Below are 25,819 nucleotides of genomic sequence, written 5' to 3' on the forward strand. Positions count from 1 at the left end.
AACTGGCGAGCAATAAAGCGCAGAGGAAAAGAATGTAGCTTTCGTCCGGCTGGAAGGTACGATTTCTACGGCTTAGGTATTAGGCCCGGAAAGGAAGATCAATAATAGTTATATGGTACTCTTCCATATAACAGCGCAGCTTATGCTCAGTACACGTAAATGAACGCCGGATTCGCGAGGTCCGTCAGATCCTCTTGCTCCTCTGTCACAATCGTCGATTCCACGACTCCATTTGCGATTTGCTCGTTTCGATGTCTCCTTGTCGATGCGTTGCGGTATGCATACAGTAGCCTGAGAAGGGCGGCGACAAGCATTCCGCCCCCTAGGGCGGCAAAGAGGGTGATTGTGGCTGGGGTATACTGCGGCGCATCTTGGGCTTGAAAGGTTTGTGGTCCAATAATATTGGCAATACTGAACCCAACTGCGATCATTGCGTTGGCTCCTATTCTCTTCGTATATCCGGCAGTGTTGGATCCCACCCAGGAGTAAATGAGCGCCATTGGAGCAACGGTGGTATTGAGGAGGTAAATGCCAGCCAGTTTTCCGCCTTGGTTGGACTCTGGGAGGAACGACATAAGACCTGCGCCGATAAGAGCAGGTGCTAGGACAATAATTATGCTGATCCAGCGCGGTGCTTTCTTGAGGACGGCGTATGTTGACCCGCAAGTGGCAATTATGCTGACGACTCCAGATGGCATATTGAGTAGTGCAGTCTGCTTGGGACCATATCCGAACCCTTGGACCAAGATTGCTGAGAAGGTCGTAATTACACCGCTTGGGATAACGGTCAGAGCGGTAAGGAGCGTCAAGAGCCAGACTTGCAGATCGGTAAAAACTTCAAAGAGGCCTTTCCTCTTGAAGATCTTGAGTCCGTTCCCTGCCTGATCGAGAACAAGCATGCGTCGAAGCGATTCTTTCTCAGTTGATGTGAGGAATTTGGCCGAGTCCAAAGTTGAAGGAAGGCAAAAGATGACTACCAATGCGATGCAAATGTTAAAAATGCCAACTGCAATCATCATGATACGCCATCCGCTGAGACCAGTCTCCGGGCTATGCTGAGCTGCAAATGAGATAAGGCCTCCAATGATCTGGCCAGCACCGAGACCGCAGCTAGTGACGTCTAGTGTTAGTATCCTATCACCATGGCAATAACAAGAAAAAATACACCACTTACTACCAGACCCCGTAGCGAGGAGCTGCACAGCGCTTTGTGTACCAGGTGGATGTAATCAAAACCAATGCAGGCGAAATGACAGCTTCGCAGGCGCCGAGCAGTATGCGAATGGCGAGGATTTGGCCGTAGTTCTGGGCCGCGGCCATGCAAGCGACGAGGATTCCCCAGCAGAGTAAGTTAAATCCCAGTACCTTTGCCAATGGAAACGCCTGCAAAAGGTAACCTTGAGGTACTTCGGCCACTGCGAAACCGACGAAAAAAAGGGTTGCCATTAGGCTGAAATTATTGCCTGACATGCCCAAATCTTCTTGTAGGCCCATGACGTCCGCGTAATTAATGAGTACTTTGTCAAGAAACTCTAGAAAGTAACAGGCAAGCATGATCGGGACAATGTGCCAGTCCACTTTACGAAGGATTGCCGAGTACTCCTTAAGGTCCGGCTCCATGAGCTCTCTGGGGGCCGGTTTTGCACCCTCGACCTGGGTAGACTCAAGCTTCAAGGTATTGGAGGTTTCCATTCTCAATCAAGGATTGCGCAAAGATGTCAAATGTAGTGGACTGGGAAGGATATACGCCCGCAGAATCTCAGGATGGGAGAATGTGAGTTGGGGCTGGCATCTTATCCGGAAGGCTTCCGCGATCGACACACCACTTCGGCCCGCCTCTCCGGTATCTCAAGTGCTGCTATCGGAGTCTGCTCTGTCGGAGTCTGCTCCGTCGCCGAAGATGACTCGATCGTTTGAGGCAAAAGGGATTGCGATGCTCAAGCCGACAGTCTAGAGATGCCCTAGACGACCGTGGACGGACCCACCTTGCCAAAACGCGGGGTGGGTTGGGGGTTTCTACGGGTTTCCTTTTCTCCATGGGTAGACCATTACACGTGCCTAAACAACATCGTTTTATTCTAGTCATACACAACGGGTCTGATACCTAAGCCTCCTCGCTATGCGATCTATCCGCCTTTACTACCATACAGACACCATACCTTGCGGCTAGATGAAAGCTGCACGCGACTCTTGTCCTCATGCGTGGGATCTTCGCGTACTAAATCGGGACTCATTTGCGGCCTCGGACGGGCCCGTACAGACCGTGTGATTTTCAGGATCAAGATCGGTTTAGGAACAGCATCATCTTCTATTTGCGAAAAGTAAAGTGCTCATCAATGACAAACTGCGAGGATCCAGAATCCAGTCCTTCGGCAAACGCTATCCAGAGCTTTTTAACTTCTGGCCCAACCCGTTCCACGAGTTCTTGTGCATTTCGTCCGCTCATCATCGGCGCCATTTTCCAGTCATTCCATGTTCCCAGCAGAAAGGGCATGTCGATTGTGTGGATTGCACCGAACTCGTTCTGATCGGGTGCCAGGTTAAACTGGTAAAACCATGGCTGCCCACCAGCTTGCTTGATCTTTTGAAAGAATTGTTCCGCCGGGTCCTGAAACCAATTCTTGGAGATGAACCCACCGATAGTGGTTCCCGCAGGCATTTCAGGCACAGGCCTCATTTGGCTGAACATGCCCTCAAACGCCCGGCCCTCGTCTTTTGTGTAGCCGATGAACATCGGCACGCGGCGAATGGCCGCCTCCAACCTTGCGTCAAATTCCGACTTCTCCGGGAGGGGTGAATACCCAAGAATGGGCCCAAACGGTATCACTGCCGTGGGAAAAGACGTTGCTGCAATCATGAGCTTTTGCTGTACGCTCAAAAGTTCTTCCATCGATGCAGTATCGTGATTTTTTGGCAGAAGATCTCCACCCATCGATGAAAGTGACTCCACCATAGCTTGCCGGCTATCTTGGTCCATATACCGGAATGACCACGGAGTACTCTGCAAGATAGCACGATGGAAAAGCCCTTCAACACCATCCGAACCCAGCAGACAGAAGATTGAATCCGCACCGGCTGATTCCCCGAATAGGCAAACCCTCTTGGAGTCGCCACCAAAAAATTCGATATTGTCGTGGACCCAACGAAGTGCTGCAATTTGATCGAGGAGGCCCAGGTTTGGTGGCGCGATTTCTCCGATGGGCTGGTATCCTAAAATTCCCAGTCGGTGGGTGATGTTAACGGCCACTACTCCCATAGAAGCAAGCGAAGCGCCGCTATAGCAGTCAAGATCACCCGCTCCGGATGAGTAGCCACCCCCGTGTAGAAATACCATGACAGGTATCAAATCATCTTCCTTGGAGTGGGCAGATGAGGGCGAGAAAACGCTGACGTGCAAGCAAGCTTCGTCCATAGTCCGTCCTGCAGCTATTGGGCCATTTATTTTCTCAAGGCGCGAAGGTAGTTGGGGACATATAGTGGCTGGCTTTGTGCAGTCGAGAATACCATCCCAAGTTTTGCAAGGCCGTGGAGGCTCGAATCGTCTAGCTTCGGCGTATTTCACACCGCGAGCGAGGACCAATCCTTCCCTTTGGAGAGCTTGGATGCGGCCATCTCGAAGCTGGACAACAACTTTCGATTCGCCAGCCATAGTCTTTCGGAGAAATTGGAGTGTGGCACACGAGATGCAATTATAGGTGCGAGAGATGCGAGAAACTGATGTTTGGAAAGAGGGGAAAGTTTAGGTAGACAAGGCTTGCCTTTATGAATAGGTTTCCGGGAAAAGTGCCGGCTCCGACAGGATTGATTACAACTAACCGGTCCTCCTCAAACAAATTTGTAAAATGACTACTTATAACCAACGGATACGAAGGCGGGGGAACTCGGATAGATCCGTCACATACGGAAGGCGATTGTCGAATAAGGGCCAAACCTTTACAACCAATCGTTTTGCCGGCAAACACATTATCTAAAAGTCTAAAGATGTTCAGTTGGCACACCGAGCCACATTGTAGAAAAGAGGCACACAGTCTACTATATAGTAATTTATTGCCTCCTTTTCTACAATGGGTGCCCGGCCACCCCTGACCGCCAGCCCAATGCCGGCCAACTTCGCTCTCCTAGATCTCCCACAATCCCTCAACCAATCGATTTCCAGCATGTCTAGTGGAATTTCTTCCTCATCTATCGTACCCTAGTAGCTCTTTACAGACACGCCAGGCGATTCAGTACCTTTCTATGCTTTTACCACGACTCAAGTGAGCTCACTGTCTAACAACACATCTGAAGAGGAAATGCACAACACTCGCATTGCACTACCAAGATATCATAGGTTGCACATCTCCTCTATTCTGAATCGATCGAGATGCCACGCACTCACTTCTAATCCGCCTCAGTGTTGGTGCCATTAGCCGCCAGACGGTCGCAGAGATGAACTGAGACAGATCGCCATTTCGGCTTATCGACATAGGTTGTCTTGATCATAACCTCAGTCACAGTGTGGGCTTTTTCAAAGATATCAATCTTCTTGTGACCAATACTGGTGCCATTGGAAACAATAGTGAATGGCACGGCCAGAGTGCCGTTTGCATCAAGGGCATCAACAACCTTGGCATGAACCTGGTACGACCGGATCACCTGGCCGTCAGTCTGATCTTCCATCATAACAATGCGATCGATCGAGGTCGGGTAATCAAATTTGATCGAGTAGTCTCCTTTATTGTTTGAGGTATGCTTGGCTGTTGGTGCAACGGGCTTGTCATAACACGAGCTGATGAAATCGCCAAGCTGCTTGTAGCGCGCCGCATAGTCTGCAGGTATCAATCCACTGCGATCTGGCGTTAGATCCAATTCCAGAAGACAGTTTCTTCCGACGGTCTTGTGGTAGACATCAATCATTTCTTCGATTGAACGCAGGGGCTGGTCGACTCCATAGAACCAGCGGTCGTTTGTTTGTAGCGTCGTGTCGCATTCTGCTGGGCAGAAGTACGGGCTTGTAGGGTCGCCCCCGTCATTTGTTACACCACTACAAAAGTTGTTTTCAGTATGCAGCTTGGAGTCTAGAAGGTTAAATACTCACGTTGACCAGTTTTCTTCTGGAGCCTGGCCTGTCTCAGTTCCAATCCAGCGAACTAGAATATGTGTCAGCAAAATGGCTTATTATGGTGTGAAACTCCCCTACGCACTGGAATTCTGTGAGATACAAGTGCCATTGGTCTCGCATCCGTTGAAAATGACAGCTTGCGGCTGTTTCTCCTCCAAGAGACCCTGAATCTTGTTCTGCTGGGTGGCGCTGTAACCACCATCGAACCAAATCTATCACGACAGACCATGACATTAGCAAGACCGTTAGTAAAAAGATCTCAACTTGCGTACCTCCGTTAATTTTCCATAGTTGGTCCAGAGCTCGGTCAATTGATCAAACACAATTTGGTCGTACGTGCCGTTGGTGATGTTGACTTGTCCCTGGGCCCAGGTATTAGGCCGAACTTCAGAATTTTGCACATTCAGATAGTTGTTGACAACGACGCTATAGTAGAACCCATGCCCGACGTTATACTTCTCAGCTGAGTCCACAAAGCTTCGGACGACGTTTTTGCCGTGCACAGGCGATTCAGCGATGGTATAGTCGTAGGGAACGGTTTTGTTCTCGCGATCCGTGAAAGTGACATCACTGGGCCAGATGGTAAATCCGCAATTGTGCTTAGCGACCAGTGTGGCGTATTTAGCTCCCAGTGCGGAGACAGTGTCCATCCATTGGTCCGTGTTAAGCAAGGTCGGGTCGAACAACGACACCTTGGGTACAAGGTTAGGGACGTCGTTGCAACCGTCAATGCTAATATAAGTGGCTATATTGAAATGGACGAGAACACCGATTTCCTTGTCTTGGAAATCTAATTGCTCCTTTGTTGGCAGCGCAATCTTCGATCCATCGATTGGGGAGATGCGGTACTTGGGCTTGTAAGATGTGGTAGCGCTGCTAGCCGAAGTGCTAGCCAGCAACGAGAAACCGGCCAGGATACGGGGAGCGAATTTCATGGTCAAGGTTTAACTCTGCGAACTTGGGGTTCCGTGAATTGCTCAAGGCTCCGGCAATGCGGGTGTTTATATTCTTTAATAGTTGCAAAGGAGCGCGACATTGTCCCTGACGCGGAATGAGATAACAAGCGTTGCAACGTAACTATTCCAATTTTGTCCCTCGGATTCGATTTTGAAAAACGTATGTAGCTTGCGGGGTAATACTAAGCGTTGCTTTTGTTTACGGTAGAAGCCAATGGTTTTGCCGAGATGAAGCTATGACCAACTCCTAGTCTACCTAGTGTGCATACTACGTAAACAGTGCCAGAAATCTAGATTACCAGCGGAGCGGGTAATAAAATCGGATAATTAAATGATAAATGAAAGAGATAAGATTTAGGGAATTTGAGGCTCCACAGTGTGCTCGCTTCTACGTAGAATGTGGCTGGCTGTGGAAAATCGTCGGGGGATATATAATCGAAGCATGAATTTCAATTGGCTATTTGTTTCTTTGCAAAAAAAAAAAAAAAAAAAAAAAAGTCACTATAACTGACGGATGAAGACAATCGAAGACGCGACAATCACAAGGGAGTAAGAAACACGTCGTCAACGTAGAGTGTAGTTGCGCCGGAGTTAAAAGTGACTCCTACACAAGACAGGTGGCTTTTTCTCGAGGAAAGAGGGAAAGTTTCTCCATCGAGTGATGCCGTGGCGTCCAGTCGGGCTCCTTCTCTTGATACATAGACTTCAATTATTTGCCATTGCCCTGGAAGTAACCCTGGAAAATTCGATAAAACAATTGCCGAAGACACATCCTGAAGGCAAATTGACGGAAATGCCCCGTCATCAATGTTAGATGAGGCAACCCAGATCCTTGCATTAAGTCTGAAGGGAGTCGTCACGTCGAGAGCGTGAGAGAGTGTTGATGCAGGGCTCATCTTAACCGATTGACCCAGGTCCCCTGCTGGATCTTCAACAAGGGCTACTTGTCCCCGTGAGGACCATCCAGACGCCAAGCTGCTGTTTTGGTTGAAGTTATCCACCCAGACTGGCCTCCCGGTAGCAGGGCCTGCGTAAAACCCGAGGTTTTTGTGCGCTGCCGTGACGTCCGAAAAGAAATCTTTGTGGGCATCTCCGGCAACCCCCACTGCAGAACCTAAAGCTGCAGAGCCGCTTAGAAGCAGGTATGCCTTGGGGTCACGCAGTCCCGCAGCAGCTAGACCTGGGGCCGAGGTCGTGCTGCTTGTTGCCTCATCATATGCATCAATTGGACCGAAAAAAAGATTGTCATTGACTGAGAATATAGTGTCGTTCAGCTGCCATTGCGCATGTCCAGAGCCAGTCTTGTACATGATATTGTCCGTCAAAAGAACATCCAGGCTAGCATTTGTATCCTCGGTAACAATGAAAGGAGATATGCCGTCTCCGATAAAAATAGTGTTTTTGTATATTTTGCCGTTGACAAGCTGACCATCGCAAATTTCAACAATCCTTGTTCGATCGTTGACAGAAAGGTTGTAGCGAATAGTAAAGTTTTTGGTTGGCTTATCGTATGGGCAGAGGAGAAAGAAGCCGCCTTCGTTATCGTGAGACACATTGTACTCGAAGATTGTACCGGAGGTCGAATGGTCCACGTCGTAGGCCATTCCTTGAGAACAAAGTCAGCAACACAAATTTCACACGCTGGTGAAAAGAACCGGAAGAAATCGCTTACCATCCTGAATTGTGGTACCTCCGGACACAACGTTATATTGAAACAGTGACCCGTCGCTATTGGCAGTCCATATACCCGCATTTGGGGACTGGGAACGCTTGTTGAATCCAATAACGGTATTATTGCGGATCAGAGCGTTTTCATTACCAGTAACAACGATTCCATCACCTCCAATATCATAGAGGCGATTTCGTTGCACTAGTAGACCTGTTGATGCATACCAAGGCTGGAAGCAGAGCGAGTCCCAAAACGAAGCCATAGCAGGCCGACGACACCAATTGGACCAGGTATAGATGCCCTGGCGATCAACAGACTGAATGACATTGTCTTGAACGGTAATGTCGGTGAAGTAGCTTGCGGTGTTATTTCCGTTGGCCTCGAACACGATAGCTCCAGAGGCATTTGCATATTTGCCTGTTCCAATTCCGGTATCTGTCGTAGACGGCATCCACCCGCGCACATCGTGGATAAACAGATTTTGCAGAGTGATATCTCGGACTTCGCCTGAATTCTCAGCGTACACGTATACTCCCCGTCGAGGGTCCTTGTTATCTCCCGGGTTGGTGATGTCGAGGTCTTGAACCGTTACGTGTGACGTGCCGTTTAGAAGCACAGCATTTAGCTGAAAGGCATTTTTACCGGCATCAATGACAGGATTAGCCTGGTGTGGATTTCCATACGCCTGAACTGTAATGCGCAAGTTGGGAGAACCACTTTGGTTCAATATCAACGAGTCCGAAAACCTCGACCCGCGTTTCAAGAGGATATTATCGCCAGGTGCGATGCTGAGGGATCTGATGGCTGATAGATTATTGAAAGGTGTCGAATACCCACCATTTTCACTACTGGAAGACGCGCTATCAAAATGATAATTGGTTCCCAGGCATTGACGAATAAGGAAAGTGATGAGGAGACATAATTGAACAGAAAAGCTTCTTGTTATCATCTTGTTCTTCGGTCGCGACTTCAGTAGCAATAATTTTCAATGAATTTATATTAATGGAACTACTAGTCCAACCTGTGCATGGCGCAATCGTCACAAGAATTGAATCATATCTAGATCAAGCAAATTGGAGCTTGTAAATAGTTCCATATCCTCCGGATCTCGGCTTGGGCTTGGATCTCGGCATCCAAGCGAATGCTGCCGCACGGAAGTCGTTTGGGAAGTTATTTTATAAGCTGACTAACTTCTTAAGAAGTCTGTCACGAGGCCTCAACAAGCAAGCAAAAGGATGGACTCGGCGGCCAGATCCGAACGCTATCCACTGATCGGCAAAGTTGGATCGGAGAGTTGCAGCCGGGCAATTCATCGCAACGCTACCACGGTAATTATTTTAACTCATCGAAGCGAGTCTATGTTGCGCGTGGCGTGGCGTTTCGGAATTATCTCATAGATTGTTTCTTTTGGAAGGTCCAATCAAAGTTTCTCTGGTCCTATTTTATGGTTCACCAGTGAAATTGCACCTTAGAAATGATAGTGCCCGTAGTCAATCGTCATTTTCATCTAGAACGACTACATCAGATTGCCATATTTCCGGTCCACTGGTTTTTTTAATATCTCATAATCACATATTCCTTTATCGATTCTTGCTATACTGTACTATATACATCACGGTGCGTCAGGATCCGGGTGGTTACCCCAATTCCTCGTAGTAATACCACGGACAGCTCCTTCATTTCCTGTAGGCTCTAGAGCCAGAACAGTGATCTTATTCCGGTTCTTGCGAAGATAAACCCCGGGAAGATAGAGCGTCTGCTGCGGGCCCACAATCCAATAGCGGCCAAGGTTAATACCGTTGACCCAAACGACGCCCTTCGTCCAGCCAGGAAGCTCAAGATATGTGTCCCCAACAGTATCCACGTCAAATGAACCGGTGAAGAAGACGGGTCCGGAACATGTTGATATATGTGTTGTTTTCGCGTGATCGTATGAGCCAGAGGGCGGTTCGTCCAACGGGAGAGAATAGATCTTCCAGTTGGGGAGAAGACTGCTTCCAACTGTCACATTTCCCACAATTCCTTTGCGCTGATCAACAATCAGTGAGCCGTAATTGACACGCCCCATATTCTCGATCAGAATATCTAACACATCGTGTGGTTTAAGCGCCAGATTGACCGTGCTGGGTGCAGCATACGTGCTATCAATCACACCGACACGGCGTCCATTGACATAGACGAGCACTCGGTCCCTAGGAGCATCACCGGTTTTAAGAGTGCCATGAACCGCGGATGTAACAACGTGCCGATAGAGAATCATCCCATATGCCTGGCCGATTGCTTCCATATTGACAGGGTATTGTTTGGACACGGGCATGGGGAGGTTGTCGAACATAGACGCTTCGGGGGTGAGTTTAATGTCCGGAATTGTGACAAGCGGCTTGTTCTTCGGGACAGGTGGAATGCTGTCAGCTCCGACATGGGAGCTTATAGTCTTTCTCACAGCAAAGTAAATATCATTCGTCCGGCCGCTTTCGTCGAGAGGTGCTCCGTAGTCATAGCTCGTAGTGACAGGCTCCAGTGAGTCGCCCCAGTCCGCTCCATTCTGGAAACCCCAGTTGGTGCCGCCGTGGAACATATAGATACTGAACGAACCGTTGTTGGATAGGATCCAGTCAAGATCGGATGTGGCAGATTTGATTGCCGCCGGGTCTCCGGCATCTGTGGTGAAGGAGTTGTTGCTGGCCCACTGGTCGAGCCAAGTGATGTAGTATTCCCCGTCTAGCTGTGGACCAAGGCTGCTAGGATCGGTAACGTATGTGTTGCGAGCAGCAAAGCCCGTCTTGGGATCACCGTCTGTTTCAGCAAGAGCACCGGGAATCTGACCACCCTCTAGCATCGACTTCTCGCCGCCGTCGTTGGTGTAAACAGGTAAACCAAATGCGTTTGTAATAATGTCTCGCAGGGCAGCAACATATTGGTGATTGCTGCCATAGGACCCGTACTCATTCTCAACCTGGACCATCAAGACTGGCCCACCGTTTGTAACCAGAACCGACCCCAGCTGTTCCGCAAGACGACCGATATATGACTGGGTAGCGTTGAGAAATGGTTGGTTGTATGTGCGGACGACCATGCCTGGCACCTCGCTGAGCCATGCTGGAAACCCACCCCATTCGTGCTCACCACAAATGTATGGGCCGGGGCGGAGAACGACATGCAGCCCTTGCTCTTGTGCGATCTTGAAGTACCGCGCGATATCATTGTTGCCGCTAGGGTCCCACGAGCCCGGGGTACGTTCCAGCTGGTCCCAGTAGACGTACGAAAAGATGGTATTCAAGCCCATAGCGCGTGCCTTGGAGAGGCGGTCTTCCCACAGCTCGTGCGGCACCCGCTGCGGGTCCATCTGGCCGCCGATGATCCGGTAAGGCTTGCCATGGAGGAGAAAAGTGTTATTATTCCAACCAAATGGAGCACTGGCCTGCGCAAAGGACAGAAAGCCAGCGCAGGCAAGAATTAATGTCCAGACCCTGAGTAAAGCCATAGTTGTTGGAATTGGCAAGAATCTCTGGGCTCGGATGGACCGAGCTGGTAAGCCTCGCTATTTAACAAGTAACTCTCTGCTTGTCTTTTCCAGGGCCCGATCCACCATTGCCCATAATGATGAAGATCTGCCAATTCAGATCGGCGTGTCTCCACTGAGTATGTTTTATCCGAATTGTTCCTGATGTCGCGACCCCTGCGAACCCCGCACTCGGAGTCGGAGTGTAGCGTTTTGACGTTACAGTCGGATCCAGACAAGCTTCCGGGGCACGTTCGATTTTGCCGACCAATCTAAACATGCTCAACAATATGCCTGCCTCTGTTGGTTGAGGAACGTTGATTGGCATTCTGTATCAGGAAGGGTCGAGACTCCACTGTTGAAGTCATTTGGAGTTTATTTCTCTTACTGCACCCAGCCCAATCTACCGAACTTCGTTTTTCTTCCACGATGACAAGAGGAGTGCCACAGAATCTCTGAGATGATGCGTACAGAGTTCAATGTAATAAATTCGAGCATGGAATCGGGTCGAGACTCTAGTCCAACTATATATATGTTTCCCTTGAGGTTTACTCACCCTATCTATCTTTGCACAATTTCAAACCAGCTGCTCTGTCGTTCTTTCTCTTCCCCTTTGATTTTGGGCTCTATTTGTTTTCTTCTACTCCGACTTTTCCAGCCCTGTTGTGTTTGCTTCCGAATGTGGGCCACTACGTAACCAGGGTTCCTGAAGCCCTCCTTAACCAGTGTTGAGGACTGTAATCCATTCGACTGCGCTGCGCCTCGACATGGCCTGTCGATGTACTCCACCCGCTCTTCCTTATAGTCGACAAATAGAGGCGCTCCCTCCTCCAATTTCACCAGCACCAACCGTCGATAAGGGCTGAAAATTAAGCGGAGAATAAAGAATGAACTGGTAGACACTTACACCGAAATAGATATTTGTCTAGTGACACGGAATCCCAATAAAACCAATCGCAGGACACGCTATTTACATGCATTCGCTCTGGATCCGATGTATGTACAGTACAAATTAGAGGGTATCAAGCACTTTGCGAAGACAGTCATGTCACCGGGCTGACCTGCCCATCAGTTCGTTCAGCTCATCGTTGTCCAGTGTGCTCCGGCGGCGGGTTCCTTTCCTGCTAGACCCCTTGTCAGGCCGGCTTCGCTTTCGAGATTCGCGCTCCCTGCGTGATTGTTCTGCGGTTCGGGCGTCATCTTCGGCTCCGGCGAGCTTTTGGGGGATACTTCGGGTATCTTTGGGGTTGACCTGCTTTAACAATGTATATAAGTATGAATCTTTGTCGTCAGTTGTGTGCATTTCACGCACCTCACACGATGGTTTGGTTTCTGTCTTCAGTCGCGACGGTCTACGTGTCACGGATGCGGCTTTGAGTGCTTTGATTTCCAGTGTTTCCTCTTCGGTACCAGTGTGTTCGGATGGCGACCCTTGCAAGCCAGGTGTAAAGGAGACTTTACGGGCTAAACGCTTCGGTGCGTTGTCGGTGCGTTCTCTCAATGCCCGCTCGGGACGCACGGATATCTTGCGGATCTTGGATCGTGTCTGCTGGTTGGATGTTTCGGGTTCTGGTAGTCGGTCTTCCGAGTCGCTTGTGTCTTCTTCCTGTTCGTCCTCGAGGATTGGCGAGATGTTCTGGGCGTCTGACTCGTCCTGCATTCTGGTATCTTGCATTGAGTTCACGAGGTCGAGATTCATGCCTCGTTTCAATTCTTCCGCTTGCACTGAGTCCCCGCTAGCCAGACGTCTCTGCCAGCCATCCATCATGGTCACAGCCAGCTTCCATCGATTCTCCATCTTTTCCCAGCTTTCGCGTAACCGTTTTATTTCCTCATCGCGGACCTCGACTTCCTCGAGTGGCACAAATGACGGGTTGGTAAGTAAGGTCCGCAGGTGCTCCAGCACTGCCTCCATGCGAGTTGACAAATCTTCGCACGAAGTAGGAAGCGTGGTGGCAGAACCGGATGTCGATTTCAGAGGGCCAACGCTTGCCATTCCCGAAAATTCCTCACCACCAGCATCCTCAAATTGTGGCAATCCTTGCACCTCCTTCAGCGTTTGCACTGTATTTCGTGCAAGCTCGATCAGCTGGTCATTTTCATCACTGAGATTCTGGCACAGCTCTGTCAAAAATTCGGTCGTCTCCTGCTTCAGACTGTACTCAGGGTCATTGACCTGTTCGCCGCCGCTATTCCTTAGCTGCGATCTGTCTGCACCGGGATTGATATTGATGGTTGTCACACTCAGCCCTTCCCGCTTGCCTCGTTGACGCTCGGCCAGGTGTGACTTGAGCCTCTGCATCTCCAGGTCGCGCTTGCGGATGTCGTTGGCACATTGTGCGCGAACCTGCTGGACGGTTGTCTTCATGCGCTGAACCTGTTCTTTGAGCCCTCTTGCTGTAGCTTCGGCGCTGGACATATTTGACTTGAGCGCACGTTCCTGTGCTTCGGCTAGGGCCAGGGATCGCGCCAATTCGGAAGTTTTGTTCTTTAGTTTCCCCTGCAACAAACAAAAGGCAACAGTTAGAAGTCTGAACTACCATCAACATATTGCGCACATACAATTTCCATAGTTTGCTCCGACTCGGTTGCGCGCAATGTCCGGATTGTTGTCGCGAGGTTCTCACGGTGCTCAGATTCGCGCTGTGGTACACTATTAGCTTTTGTAGCACATTGTGCCACTGGTGTATAACGCATACATCTCTCCTGATGACCAAATCATTGACCAAGTTGATCACTCGGGCCATGGTGGCCTCTGTTCCTCCTTCGCCATTGTCGGGCTCGGCGAAGTCAATCGGCTCCCCACTCTTCAGCAGTCCTCGGGCCAGGAGAATGTTGTTCACATAGGTCGATGCTGCCTGCAAATTGTGCGGCTCCATGGTTGAAGCTGCCTGCCCGCTGAACTGGTCGCTGGTTGCTGTGTGATCGGATGATGGGTTTGGCACATTCCCGAAAGGGAAGAAAGTAAACACGGACCTACGGGTCGGCGCACGAGCCAACTGCGCAGTCGCGGAGGCACGTGCCCGCGCGCGCCATTCCGCCCAGCTTGATCTCAACGAGAACTACGTACTTTTCACGGTCGAAATGGCCCGTCAAGGTGGGTTCGAGGCTCTGTCGCATTAGATACTCGGAAACTGACAATTTCTTTTCGGTTCCAGCGTCCACCCTGCATCAGCGGGGCCAGAAATTATACCAGAAGTGCGATTTCAAAGCCGCCATCGAGGCCTTCAGCGAGGTAGCTGCCCCACTGCTTGTCCCCAACTGTCTCGCTAACGGTAAATTCAGGCGCTGAATCAGAAAAATGGCGACACCATTGGTGTTTTGGACAATCGTGCCGCGACCTATTCCAAACTTGAACAGCTTGACCAGGCGCGTCGAGACGCGAAGCAGATGATCAAATTGGGCAAGAACAACGATGAACGTGTAAGTGTTGATTTCCGAACCTCTACCATGTTTTATTCTCACGTATGGAATCCAGGGGTACCTGCGTTGCGCCAAGGTGCTTCTGCTGGAAGGGAAAGCGGACAAGGCGCTTGAAATCTACGCCTATGGCTTGAAGATGCTCCCAGCTGATCATCCACGACGCTCGGTACGTACAGTCTCTTCGGAGAGAGTAAGGACGCAGGATTGTTGATGATCATGTTGCAGTTTCTCCAACAGCTTCATGACAAACTCTACGACAAGATGTTTGTCAATCGTCGAGATCCTTTTACGGCTCTGCCCCTTGAGGTGGCCTTTGAGATTCTGAAGTGCTTTTCATTCAAACAAGTTGTGTGAGTATGCTGAAAGATGCTTTCCGATCATATTGGCTCATGGCAGTATCCAGGGCAATCCTTCGTGTTTCCAAAACTTGGGAACGATTCTTCACCTCAATGCCAAACTTGTGGATGAACATGGATCTTTCCGGAGCTCGAGGCAAGGTGCCATGGACTGCCCTTCGGGCGTATATCCGGCGATCAAAGGCCCGGATCACACATGCGACAATCAAAAACCTGGCAACTGCATCGATCTCTAAGAGCCTAGAGATCTTGAGCAGATGCCCGCAACTCGAATACCTTGAACTCGGAGTCACATACGACTACAGGGAGTTTTACAAAAAATTCCAAGGTTGCAAAAGACTGAAGACTCTGATTGTTTCCGCGGACATGCTCGTCACTCAGGAATATTTCGGGAAGTTCATCAATGCCTTTCCCCACCTGGAGCGTATCGCTCTTTTGAATGTCAAGCATTCGCCTCGCCATGTTCATGACGGCAAATGGCCTAGTTCTTTGCCGAACTTGAAAAGCATTACGTTGGCCGGGAAAACCCAGCAACCCCCGGGACAAGATCATGAATATCCAATTTATATCCCCTCTCTTTCAGAAGTACGCCTCCTTAACTGTTTGTGACGATCTTATATTGACTGCTTTGGCTCAGGACCTCGAGCCCCATACATATCCAAACTTAGAAGAGCTGCGACTGAACTGGAACCCACCTAATCTGGACCCATACTTCTTCACCCAATTATCTCGTGGAGGTGCTCTTCCCCCGCTTCGTCGATTAAGTCTCACCGGCGTGTCGATTGGTGAATCTTTCTATGCAGACCTTCCCACCACCATTGAATACCTCTACCTTGAGGGTGGAATGTACTCAAATTTTGGGACAGACGACACTGGGAAGACGCTTCCTAATCTGCACACTCTCATGCTTGTGGATCTCAAGTGGCTTACTAGTCACACCCTCAATGCGTTCCTAGTCCAGGCCCAGGCACCTGTTCAAACACTGCACGTTACCGACTGCGTTCACCTCACAGGGCAAGAGTTCCTCCATGTCATGAAGAATGCTGCCCCTGATGTCAAGTTGACCGAGTTAAGCATCTTCCACATGTTTAATGTGGATGATACTGTTGCCCGATATCTCCACACCCATCTTCCTGACCTGAAAATCCTTAACCTGAGTTTCACGAACATCACAGGCTGCAGCATTCGCATGTTCGCGGATGCTCGCGCGTCAGATTCCCGTGAAGGAGCACGACTTGAACGCTTGCGTGTCCAAGGCTGCGAGGAAGTCTCCTCGGATGCCGTGGCATATGGCCGAGAACGAGGGCTGGAAATTATTACCCGTTGAAGCTCGTTGATACCTTGCGAGATTTTCCATCTCCCTGTCTGGAAATAGTCCAACGCTTCCATGGACCGAGGAAGCCAATGCATAGACCAGATTGCAACAAGTCGGCGGTTCGTGATCACAAGTCATGCTGCTCTTCCCTAATCGGCTGTGACAACCACTATTTACACCTGCGCCATGCGTGTGTCAGGTGATAAAACTTAGGTTACCAGCGTCTTTATGGACAATCCAACCAGCCTACAAGGGGGACACATGAATGCAGTTTTCTCCATTCTCTGTTCCGAATGCAGGCATAGAACCCATGCCCGCGAATCGATAAGCCGGGGCCTGAGCGGGTCACGTCGGGTTACGTGTACGTAAGACTCGGTGAGATATCGCTTTGAATCGGCTATTCTTATTTTTGAAACACCGATAAGGCACAGGCACAATTAAATAGTGATAGCAAACAAATCGGACCTCCGTCGGTTTTCTATCTGCATCTCGCCGGGCGGTCAATGAGCCCACCATATTTACATTGGATAGCACCGAACAATGAACAATTGTTATGGTCTAAATTTGGATATATGCAATAACTGCCGCACGAATTTTGAGATGTAACAAAGGAGAAGATGCCGGCACTTAAACACCGCGCTCTTTGCACCAACGCTCGACCTCTTTCGCCAGCTTGTCCCGCTGGTCACGCACCTGCTCCATCATGGGCTCGACCTGCTTCCGGTGCGAGGCAATCAGATCTTGCTTACGGCCGGCCCCATTCGAAACAACAGCGCTGCCTTCCTTTGGCGCAAGATACGTGTCGTAGATGCTGACCATCAGATCCATGACCGCCGAGAGCTGGTTAGGCAGCCACTAAAGTAATTCATCAGCTGATGTCCTGATTTAAAATGGATGGCTTTACCTACCGTCACAATAGGGCTTCCACCAGTGGCGGTCGGGTGCGGCGTACGACGAATGATGTACTCCCGCGCAAAGAGCCAGTGGCGCCAGCGGAAGCTGCGGACGTGGTCCAGCGTTCGGAGGAATAGGACGGCCGTCTCGGAGTCCTGGACTGCGTAGTCGCGCACGCTGACTTCCTCAGCCTTTTCGCGGATGTAGGTCAGGAACGTGCGGTGGGGGAGAGGCCGGTAGGCACGGAACTCGTGCAGAATTTTGGTGAGGGGTGTAGAGGGCATGGGAATTTGGCAGAGGTGGTCGAGCAGGGGGATCTAGAGGAACTAACGTTAGCGGTGATATTTGGGAAATTGAGGCAGGCAAGGCGACATACAATGCTGTCGTTGGCACCGCTCTCGCCGCGGAAGTTGAGGGGCTTGTCGTCCTCGCAGCCCTCGTAGATGACACCATTGGGGAACATCGACTGCGAGGTGATGCCGAAGATGAACACGCGGAAAGAGAGATATTCGGCTGGCTTGGAGTTTCCCCACATCGCTGTACAAGAAAGGTTAGCAGATATTCGAATGAAGATCAGTGAGGGTCTGCTTACTCTCCATGGATTCCTCGATCTTCTCCATGGTCGTCAGGATCTCACGGAATCCATCATTGATTTCCTGGCGATCTCCATGCTGCTCTAGAGTGTCGACCACTTTCAAGACACCGTTGATGAGTCCGCCAGTCTCTTTCACCATGTCGACATGGGTCAGGATAAAGCCTGCCTCGGAGCTCTTGGGGTCCAGGCCACGCTCAAAAGCGCGCGTCAGGCGGAGGTTAGTATATTCCGCCAGGCCTTTCGCGGGGTCGGCGACATGATAGTTGAAGAGGGCGTAGGAGGCCGCATAGGACATGAAGGGTGGAAGGTCCAAACTAGAAGAAAGATGTTAGCGGCACCAACTAGGCATGAGATGACCGAAAGGTCCCGGTGGAAAAGACATACATCTGAGCAGCATGGTACATAGGGCGAGCAATAGCCTTGGGCAGAACATCCCGGCCAAGGCCGTACCCGTTATCCGGGTTCTTAGACCAGTTTTCAAAGCACGGCTCGAGCAGGTACGACGAGGCCAGGAAGGTATAGTCCCGGAAGACGGCGGTGATGTTGAAGAGGTCCGGCGACCCGTCAGCGGTGACAAGTTTATCAACCTCATCTGTGAGGTCCGGGAAGTCCTTGCAAGCAGGGCCGAGCTCATAAGTGGCCAGCAGACCGGGCTTGCCGTCAGCCTTGACTACAGGCAGACGGTCAAGGAGATCAGCCAAGGGCTGGAAAGCCTCCGGCAATGTAGTGGGTGCCGTAGCATAAGGTAGGAAGCCCGTAGAGGTAGTAATGGTGAAGGGGTCAATATCATGGGACAGGGTAGAAGGGTCCTCGTGGATATGAGGGAACTTCTTCAGGGTAGTAGGGGAAGGGAAGGGGACTTGGATTCGAGTCATGATGAACGACAGCGAGGTCTATCAACTCAAGATAGTTATGTAAGGGTATAGGGTAGGATGCTTTGTGAAAGGAGGACAAGGAGGTATGCCAGATATAAGAGGAAGGTTTGGGGTATATGTAAGAAGAGATCAAGGAGCAAGTCCAGAAAGAAGGAAGTAGGGGAAATGGGCCAAAAAAGCAAGATTTTGGTTTCCAGACAAGTTGCGGATGAAAAGGAGAGCAGAAAACTTCAGATTTGGGGCGGGTGAGGAGCCCGTTCTTATAATACTCAGAGGCCGGTTTTTATTCCGGCCTCGCCTATACTATTACGAAAGAGCCCACAAGATGGCGCGGATCCGTTACATCAGGAAATTTGACTGTGCAGTGGTTATGCTAGGGGTCACTATAAAGTTACCAAGATAAAATAGACGTTCTCAGCTGCCATAGGGCAACTATCTGTACTCACAGATGGTCTATATAGATCCCCAGTGAAGGAGGACATGGATTAGTCCAAGGAACACGCTAGGCCCGATCGGGTGCTGGGTAAGTGAGCCGACATGTGTGGTTTACCTGCGATTTCGTCCTCGGGAACGGATTAATACCAAGCAGTACAGCTCAGTGATTCAGTTAAAAGTATTCTAAAAAACCCCACTCCATTCACTGGTATGCCCTGTAGTTTCAGCCTCAAGTCGTTGATGTCAGGCCTCTCTATATTGCCTCCATGCCAAGACGGATCGCCCAGTGCCTAACTGTAATCGGTTAGATATGGGCTCCACGAGGCCGGTTTGGTTCCGGCCAGACCAATCAGAGCGTTTTGACCTCCCAACTAGTGCATGCGCCCGTGATAACCGGCCTCAGTTTAGCCGTGAAGACACTATGTTTAGGTTGACTCTCTCCATTATTGTATATAGACAAGGTGGAGACCCAGATTTGGATGGCAGTAAATATTACAAAGCTTGATCATCCATAATTCGTTATTCGCTAGCTAAAAGCACAGAACAAGACAACAGAGTTGAAAAATAGAGACATCGGAACACCCACTAGTCATCAGCTAGACCGAAAGAGAAAAGCAGACCATGGTGATCGCCGCAGAATGGGGAGACTTCTGTAGGTCTAGTCGGCTGGGACTTGGATGTCTCCGCGTCAGTTTGAGCGTTCTGTTGGTCCTCCAATTCGCCCAATCGTTTCGGCGCCAGGATCTTCACGGTGTGAGCTTTTAGTCCAAGAAGCGCAACTTTATCCAGCCTTCTTGGCAAAAACCGTTGCTTCCCATCTGTTCCCCATGTATACCCGGGTTCCTCGGGATGAAGAGATGTCCATGCATCTACCAACCCGTTGCTTTCTAGAAGCGTAGCATCTTCTTCAAGAACTGGGTTAAGGTCACCAGCAACCAATCCGCGGCCTGCCCTATGCAGAAAGGAGGAAATAATAGAAAGCTGCTGGGGGCGACGGGAAGGTTGGGGGGGTAGAGAATCCAGACGGACGTTTACAAGGCGGATTCGTGTGGCAGAGGAGGGTTCTTCAAACGAAGAGATGAAGGTATCACAGCAGAGTGCATCTCTGCCAAAGCGACTTGGATAGGGGACCCTCCAGATACGCCCTATAGCAGCACTACCTGCGTCATAGGACGGGGCAAAACGTGTCTTCGAAAGCAAGGTCATCGTAGAAAAGGGCTGTGTGCCCCATGCCGCATCGTCGCCCTCGCTTGAAAACCAAGATTCGCGAATCCGGTCATCCATCAAAATTTGCCGCAAAGCCGACTTTGAAACCTCCTGGAAAAAAAATAATATCCACCTCCGGATCCAGTTGGGTGATATATTTGAAAATGTCTGCAACGCGTTCTGCCGCGCAGGCTGATCCTGCGTCAATGTTCCACGTTAGGTGCACTAGATCCCGTGGCCCACCACTGTTTCGAGGCTGATCTGGGTAGTTGCCGAGGCTATTGCTCGTATCGTCATTTGTGCGAATAGGAACCCACTGTTGGGCCAGATGATGGAAATGATGCCAAGATTGGAATCGGGGATCAGCTTCCGGGCTTGTGATTGGGAGAGGTGTGCCATGGACCCACGACAGTACGCTTGACGGGGCTCGCGCGTAGATATTCATATTGTAGTTGATGAGAAGGTGTTTGAATGCAGGCTCAATGAGCAACCATTTGAATCAATGAGACTTTTCGCCTGAGGCACCAAATCAGCAAGTGTTCCTGATGACATAACCGTCAGGCCCTCCATCCCCAACAATGCCCACTTGGAGAGCCTACTTTCCAGTTCATCGATCATCATCCTCCAGATTACGGACGGCTTATGCACCCCGGTAAACAGCCTGAGAAGCTGGCAGATTCTTAGGAATTACCTGGAGTTTTCTAGTTGTATTCCAGAAAAGCTTGGGAGCTTCCAGAGAGTTGCCATGTCGGCCACTACCCTTGTTGATGACTGGGTTCAGTGTATGTAGACTCCGCAGATCATTCAAAGCTCTGCTCTCCGAGCTGACGAGGCTGCAGGTCAATCTGCGAATGCTCTGGAAAACGATGTTTTGGCATGGACCACATCTATCTCAAGATCCCGAGTGTCCACGGCAGATGGTCTCGGCTTTAGTGAAAACGTGGATATCGACGCCAGGAACAGCCTCGAAAGCCTGCTCCGCACGGTACAGCAGCTGAAGCTTAAAAGGGTTCATACCGAGGCGCTGGAGGAAACTCGATTTGTAGCTGCTGGGGAAACTTTTTCCGTCTCACAGTGCAACTATGAAGGGGGAGTAGTCGCCATTAAGCGCATCCGACTGATTGAAGATGGGAAGGGATCTGAACATCAGAATTTCCAGCGGCGCTTGCAGTCGGTTCTACGTGAGATCTTAATTATGTGTCATCCACCACTCGCCCATCATCCCAACATCATAAGTCTTCTAGGATATGGGTGGTCCGTGGAAAGGCAACGTCTCTCACCCTTTGTTTCACTGGAGTTTGCCTCTGGCGGCTCATTAAGGGATTTTATGAAAGAGCGCACACGGTCGATCCAAGCCAAACTGATCCTTATGGGAGATATAGGAGCAGGACTCATGGCGCTGCATAAATGTGGAATTGTGCATGGGGACTTGAAAGCCGAAAATGTGGTGGTTTTCTCTACACTGGATCGTCCGTCCATGTCGATTGCGAAAGTGTCGGACTTTGGGCATTCCATTCTCGAGAGCTCAGCACCAGAAAGAAGAACACGATACTTCGGAACAGCCTTGTGAGTGACCTTTAAATTTTGAAAAAGACGACTGCTAACCTTGCAGATACAATGCGCCCGAGGTGGCTGATCAGAAGAACCAGCCGATTCCTATCGAACAACTTCACAAATGCGACATGTGGGCGTTTGGTCTCTGTGTGTGGGAAATATTAGCAGATGGACAAATATATTTCAAGCGCAGCTGGCGGGGAGATTCAGCTTATACACGCCCTCCGTCATACAAAATGTCGACAGCATCTTCTACGAGCCCGAAAAACCGTAACAAAGACTTCGCCGCCGAAGATGATCACAATATCTTTGGTGACTTCGATCTTTATCATCTGAAAGGCCTTGCAATTGGATTTCTGGCAGACATGAAGATTCCAGGTATTGGGTTCGAGAAAGGATTCCTTAGGCCCCTGCTGAACGGTACACTGCAAATCGATCCTGCCAAACGAATATCAGATCTAAGTCGAACGCCAATAATTGGATTTTGGAATAGCGTTCCAGGTGATCATTCTCTTCAGTCGAATCTTGCCATCTACACTTTATCTGGAGACATCCGATACTCAATATTCAGCAGGGAAGGGGGCTCCTATATCATCTGGGAGCAACAGCAGCAACTCCTGCAGGATTTCGAAACTGTGGTCCAACAGTCCGAGGCCCCGAAAAAAGACGGATCTGCTGCGTTCCAGACGATGCTATGCTACGTGAATGCTTTTGGGACTTCAAAAGACTTGACCAAGGCTGCATATTTTCTTGACAAGGCCGAAAAGTCAGGACACTTGCTGGCCCGTATTTTGGGTTTGCGAATACCCGATGGCTTCTCCGAGAGTACTGTTCGTCGCCACAAAACGTATAGCGAGTCTTTGGCTTCAGGTTTTTGTATCTTGGGACGGAGCGAACAGTCCTCCACCGTCTCTGTGCACAATGGCGAATCCGTCACCAAATTCGCGGACTACCCCACCATGCGAGATGCTTTTGTTCATGAAGGCACTCTTCTCGGAGTAGACCAAGGCGATATTACGGCCATCTCTCTGTCCTTAAAACTGTCTTCTGAGCGTTACAGCCTCCTAGAAATTGCCATCCAGCAAGGCGATATTGAACTTGTGAACCGGCTACTGCCCATCCTTGGCGATAAGTTAAAGAATATGAAGACGAGGGAATGTTTACTGGTGCAAGCGGCCCGTCATGGTCATGGGGCGATCTTGAACAGATTACTACAGGAAGGATTACCTATCGCTCGTGATACAGCAAGCTCATGTCTTCTGCACTGGCTATTCTGTCTTGACGAGACTTGTCTATCTGAAGTGTCACAGCAGCTTCGTAATGCAGACCGTCGTGAGGATCTCAAGCTGGCACTGAACAGTGCTATCACCCAGAGAATCACTCTCCATCCTCAATGGCCATTCCAGGTATACGGTGTTCCACTAGCTACTGCAGTAGCCTCGGGGAGCATTAGTTCTGTGAAAATTTTGCTGGAATTGAAGGCCGACCCGACGGCTGCGGCCTTTGCCGATGATGATGGAGATTCAACTTCAGCATTGACGCCCATTCACCTTGCTGTACGGTATCACTTCCCAGAACTGGTAAAGATGATGTGGTACGCAGCGTTTGCGGAGAAAAGGATTACTGCAAGTCGATTATACCTCGCTTCTTCTTTAGGTCGATTCCCCGTTGCCTGTACCTTGAGCTTTATGACCAATGCCGAACGACTTGCTATACATGGTAGCAGCTACAGACAGAGTCTTCGGGAAACTGTTCAACTGCTACCAGTGGAGGCGTTGACTCAGTCATCTCCCGAGGGTAAAAATGCCATCACGCAGGCAATTGATCTCGAAGATGTCGATGCCGTTGATGCTATCCTCGAATGTCATCCTAAACTTGCGGCCCAAAGGCTCACCCAACCGGGAACAAACAACATGTTTACATACCCGCTGCACTTTGCCGTGCAGATGGGCTCAATTCGTGACACCGATGAGTCGGTCCAGATCTTGGAGTCCATTCTAAAGCTTGACCCAACGGCAATCAATAGACCAGACAGTTCTTCAGCTCGAGCAATACATACCGCAGCCGTCGGTAAATCGGCTCGCATAATAAATTTCCTTCTTGAGCGTGGCTCCACCTGTCACGACATGGATGGTAGAGGACAGACTCCGTTATTCTTCTGTCGCAGTGCAGAAATTGTCAAGATCCTGCTTTTACATGGTGCCGATATCAACCATAAAGATAAACTGGGCTTTACTCCTGTCCATGCAGCAGCAAGCCAAGGCACAGAAGAATTCTTGCACGCGCTTATTGAAGGCGGAGCCAATTTAAGCCTCAGCGATAACGGAATTGGAACCCCACTGCATTGTGCTGTTCGAAGAAAGTCCCTTTCAATGGCAGAGATTCTTTGGAAGGGGGGCGTCGATGTCAACGCAAAGGATAGTCATGGTCGCACCCCACTTCTCGTGGCAATGGACACGGGTCGCTCGGATTTAATCACCTTGTTGTTTCAGAATGGAGCTGACCCTTTCATTGAGGATGAACGTGGCTCATCGCCCTTCCATATGGCTCTCGCCTGGCCCAATGCCACCATTCTGAGCAAGTTCCAAATTCACACGACGCTCCATACACTGCCCTGGGAGACCAAGATAAAAGCGTTACACTTTGCGGCTCAAAGTGGTGAGCCCGCGCCATTGAAGCTTTACTTGCGCAAAGCCTTTGGACCGGAACTCAGTACCGACGATTCCGTTCATGCGTGCTCCCAAGAGACTAGGATCGCTGTTCACAAAGCCGCGTCGGTTTGTCGAGCAGACCTTGTTGAAGTATTGCTAGCGCATGGGTTTCAAGTGGATGCCTTGGACGCCGGGGGCAATACGCCGCTCCTGATAGGGGTTCAATTAGATCGAGATCCACCAATTTTGAATTCATACCCTCGCACACAAATCTGCGAGACGCTTATCAGCAGCGGCGCGAATATACACATAAAGAACCATCAAGGACTGACACCTTTCTTTCTTGCCCAAACCCACGCAGATTACCCATTGATGACACTTTTTCTCGAGCATGCCGTCAGATTGAACGACCTCAATTCATCGATTCTGAAAGCACGCATGCTGGAGTCTATCAAATATCCGGAAAGAGACCGTCAATACTGCAAAGAGGCTCGAGAGCTCATTGGCGATGAGATTATCGACCCTCAAATAGTCCGACAGGCTGCTGCAAAAGAAGAATGGGAATTTTTCATGGTCTGCGTTGGAGGACAGTTTGTGGGCAAAGAGGAGCTGCTCAGCGTATTTTCGAGAAGGACCTGGTCACTAGGAGTGGATAGTGTGGACATGTTGCGATACCAATCCACCCGAAGAGACCGAGAGATAGTTCGCTATCTATATGACGCAGGTAATTCAGGCAAGTCCTTCATACACGGGGTTTCTCGGATCGGGGAGCGAGATCTAGGGATGGAATTATCAGAGTTGAGGGCTAGTCTAAATGCTACGCTTTGGCCAAAGATGATGAGGAAATTATGGCGGACAGACGAAAGTGGAGAGGCAGTGCCGAGGAAGCTGAGCGAGAGGTTCAAGAAGAGGTATAGGGAATTTCAACCTAGTGATCCCGAAGACGGCCAAAGAAAGTGGGGTTGGAGTTCTGATGGTCTCTCTGACGACCCGATATCTTCTGACGAAGAGTCTGAGTCTGAGTCTGAGCAGCAGAACGAGAAGCCGAAAATGCAGGACCTAGCGAGTGATGTGGATATGAATGATGACTGCCCGAGCGCGAGCCACAAGCCGCATCTTGATGAGCAACAAGAGAAAGATGGCAAGGCTTCTTTGCCCCATTCGGGCAGATCTTCTGAGGACTCTCTTGTTGTCGTATCGCGCCAATCTTCGATTTAAACTGCACAATCCGCTATCTTTAACAAATAGATATTAGGAATAGTATAGGGTATAGAAACAAGTAAGATG

At 49.9% G+C, this 25,819-nt stretch overlaps 9 protein-coding genes across 9 annotated transcripts; 2 read left to right on the forward strand and 7 right to left on the reverse strand.

Moving 5' to 3' along the window:
• Positions 1–146: 146 nt before the first annotated feature.
• PFLUO_LOCUS3494 (uncharacterized protein) lies at positions 147–1,692 on the reverse strand (the record flags this gene model as incomplete). The annotated part of the gene is made up of 2 exons (XM_073780747.1): positions 147–1,110; positions 1,178–1,692. 2 exons carry the CDS (start codon positions 1,690–1,692, stop codon positions 147–149), a joined length of 1,479 nt encoding a protein of 492 aa, XP_073637571.1.
• Positions 1,693–2,308: 616 nt separating this feature from the next.
• On the reverse strand, positions 2,309–3,256 carry PFLUO_LOCUS3495 (uncharacterized protein; the record flags this gene model as incomplete). The annotated part of the gene is made up of 1 exon (XM_073780748.1): positions 2,309–3,256. The coding sequence occupies one exon, from the start codon at positions 3,254–3,256 to the stop codon at positions 2,309–2,311; it is 948 nt and encodes a 315-aa protein (XP_073637572.1).
• A 1,124-nt stretch (positions 3,257–4,380) lies between these two features.
• PFLUO_LOCUS3496 (uncharacterized protein) lies at positions 4,381–6,036 on the reverse strand (the record flags this gene model as incomplete). The annotated part of the gene is made up of 4 exons (XM_073780749.1): positions 4,381–5,023; positions 5,078–5,129; positions 5,184–5,313; positions 5,374–6,036. 4 exons carry the CDS (start codon positions 6,034–6,036, stop codon positions 4,381–4,383), a joined length of 1,488 nt encoding a protein of 495 aa, XP_073637573.1.
• Positions 6,037–6,766: 730 nt separating this feature from the next.
• On the reverse strand, positions 6,767–8,566 carry PFLUO_LOCUS3497 (uncharacterized protein; the record flags this gene model as incomplete). The annotated part of the gene is made up of 4 exons (XM_073780750.1): positions 6,767–6,793; positions 6,960–7,663; positions 7,730–8,530; positions 8,560–8,566. 4 exons carry the CDS (start codon positions 8,564–8,566, stop codon positions 6,767–6,769), a joined length of 1,539 nt encoding a protein of 512 aa, XP_073637574.1.
• Positions 8,567–9,338: 772 nt separating this feature from the next.
• PFLUO_LOCUS3498 (uncharacterized protein) lies at positions 9,339–11,210 on the reverse strand (the record flags this gene model as incomplete). The annotated part of the gene is made up of 1 exon (XM_073780751.1): positions 9,339–11,210. One exon carries the CDS (start codon positions 11,208–11,210, stop codon positions 9,339–9,341), a length of 1,872 nt encoding a protein of 623 aa, XP_073637575.1.
• A 1,066-nt stretch (positions 11,211–12,276) lies between these two features.
• PFLUO_LOCUS3499 (uncharacterized protein) lies at positions 12,277–14,107 on the reverse strand (the record flags this gene model as incomplete). Its single annotated transcript, XM_073780752.1, has 3 exons — positions 12,277–13,728; positions 13,791–13,871; positions 13,928–14,107. The coding sequence occupies 3 exons, from the start codon at positions 14,105–14,107 to the stop codon at positions 12,277–12,279; spliced, it is 1,713 nt and encodes a 570-aa protein (XP_073637576.1).
• A 205-nt stretch (positions 14,108–14,312) lies between these two features.
• Positions 14,313–16,334, forward strand: PFLUO_LOCUS3500 (uncharacterized protein; the record flags this gene model as incomplete). The annotated part of the gene is made up of 7 exons (XM_073780753.1): positions 14,313–14,325; positions 14,387–14,463; positions 14,514–14,651; positions 14,707–14,817; positions 14,877–15,001; positions 15,055–15,592; positions 15,645–16,334. 7 exons carry the CDS (start codon positions 14,313–14,315, stop codon positions 16,332–16,334), a joined length of 1,692 nt encoding a protein of 563 aa, XP_073637577.1.
• A 615-nt stretch (positions 16,335–16,949) lies between these two features.
• PFLUO_LOCUS3501 (uncharacterized protein) lies at positions 16,950–18,686 on the reverse strand (the record flags this gene model as incomplete). The annotated part of the gene is made up of 5 exons (XM_073780754.1): positions 16,950–17,177; positions 17,231–17,533; positions 17,593–17,753; positions 17,809–18,125; positions 18,196–18,686. The coding sequence occupies 5 exons, from the start codon at positions 18,684–18,686 to the stop codon at positions 16,950–16,952; spliced, it is 1,500 nt and encodes a 499-aa protein (XP_073637578.1).
• Positions 18,687–21,939: 3,253 nt separating this feature from the next.
• PFLUO_LOCUS3502 (uncharacterized protein) lies at positions 21,940–25,750 on the forward strand (the record flags this gene model as incomplete). The annotated part of the gene is made up of 1 exon (XM_073780756.1): positions 21,940–25,750. A coding segment is annotated over one exon (3,811 nt), but the record flags the coding sequence as incomplete, so codon positions are not given.
• Between the last annotated feature and the right edge of the window lie 69 nt (positions 25,751–25,819).

The sequence above is a fragment of the Penicillium psychrofluorescens genome (assembly GCF_964197705.1).
Source record: "Penicillium psychrofluorescens genome assembly, chromosome: 2".
Taxonomy (NCBI): Eukaryota; Fungi; Ascomycota; class Eurotiomycetes; order Eurotiales; family Aspergillaceae; genus Penicillium; species Penicillium psychrofluorescens.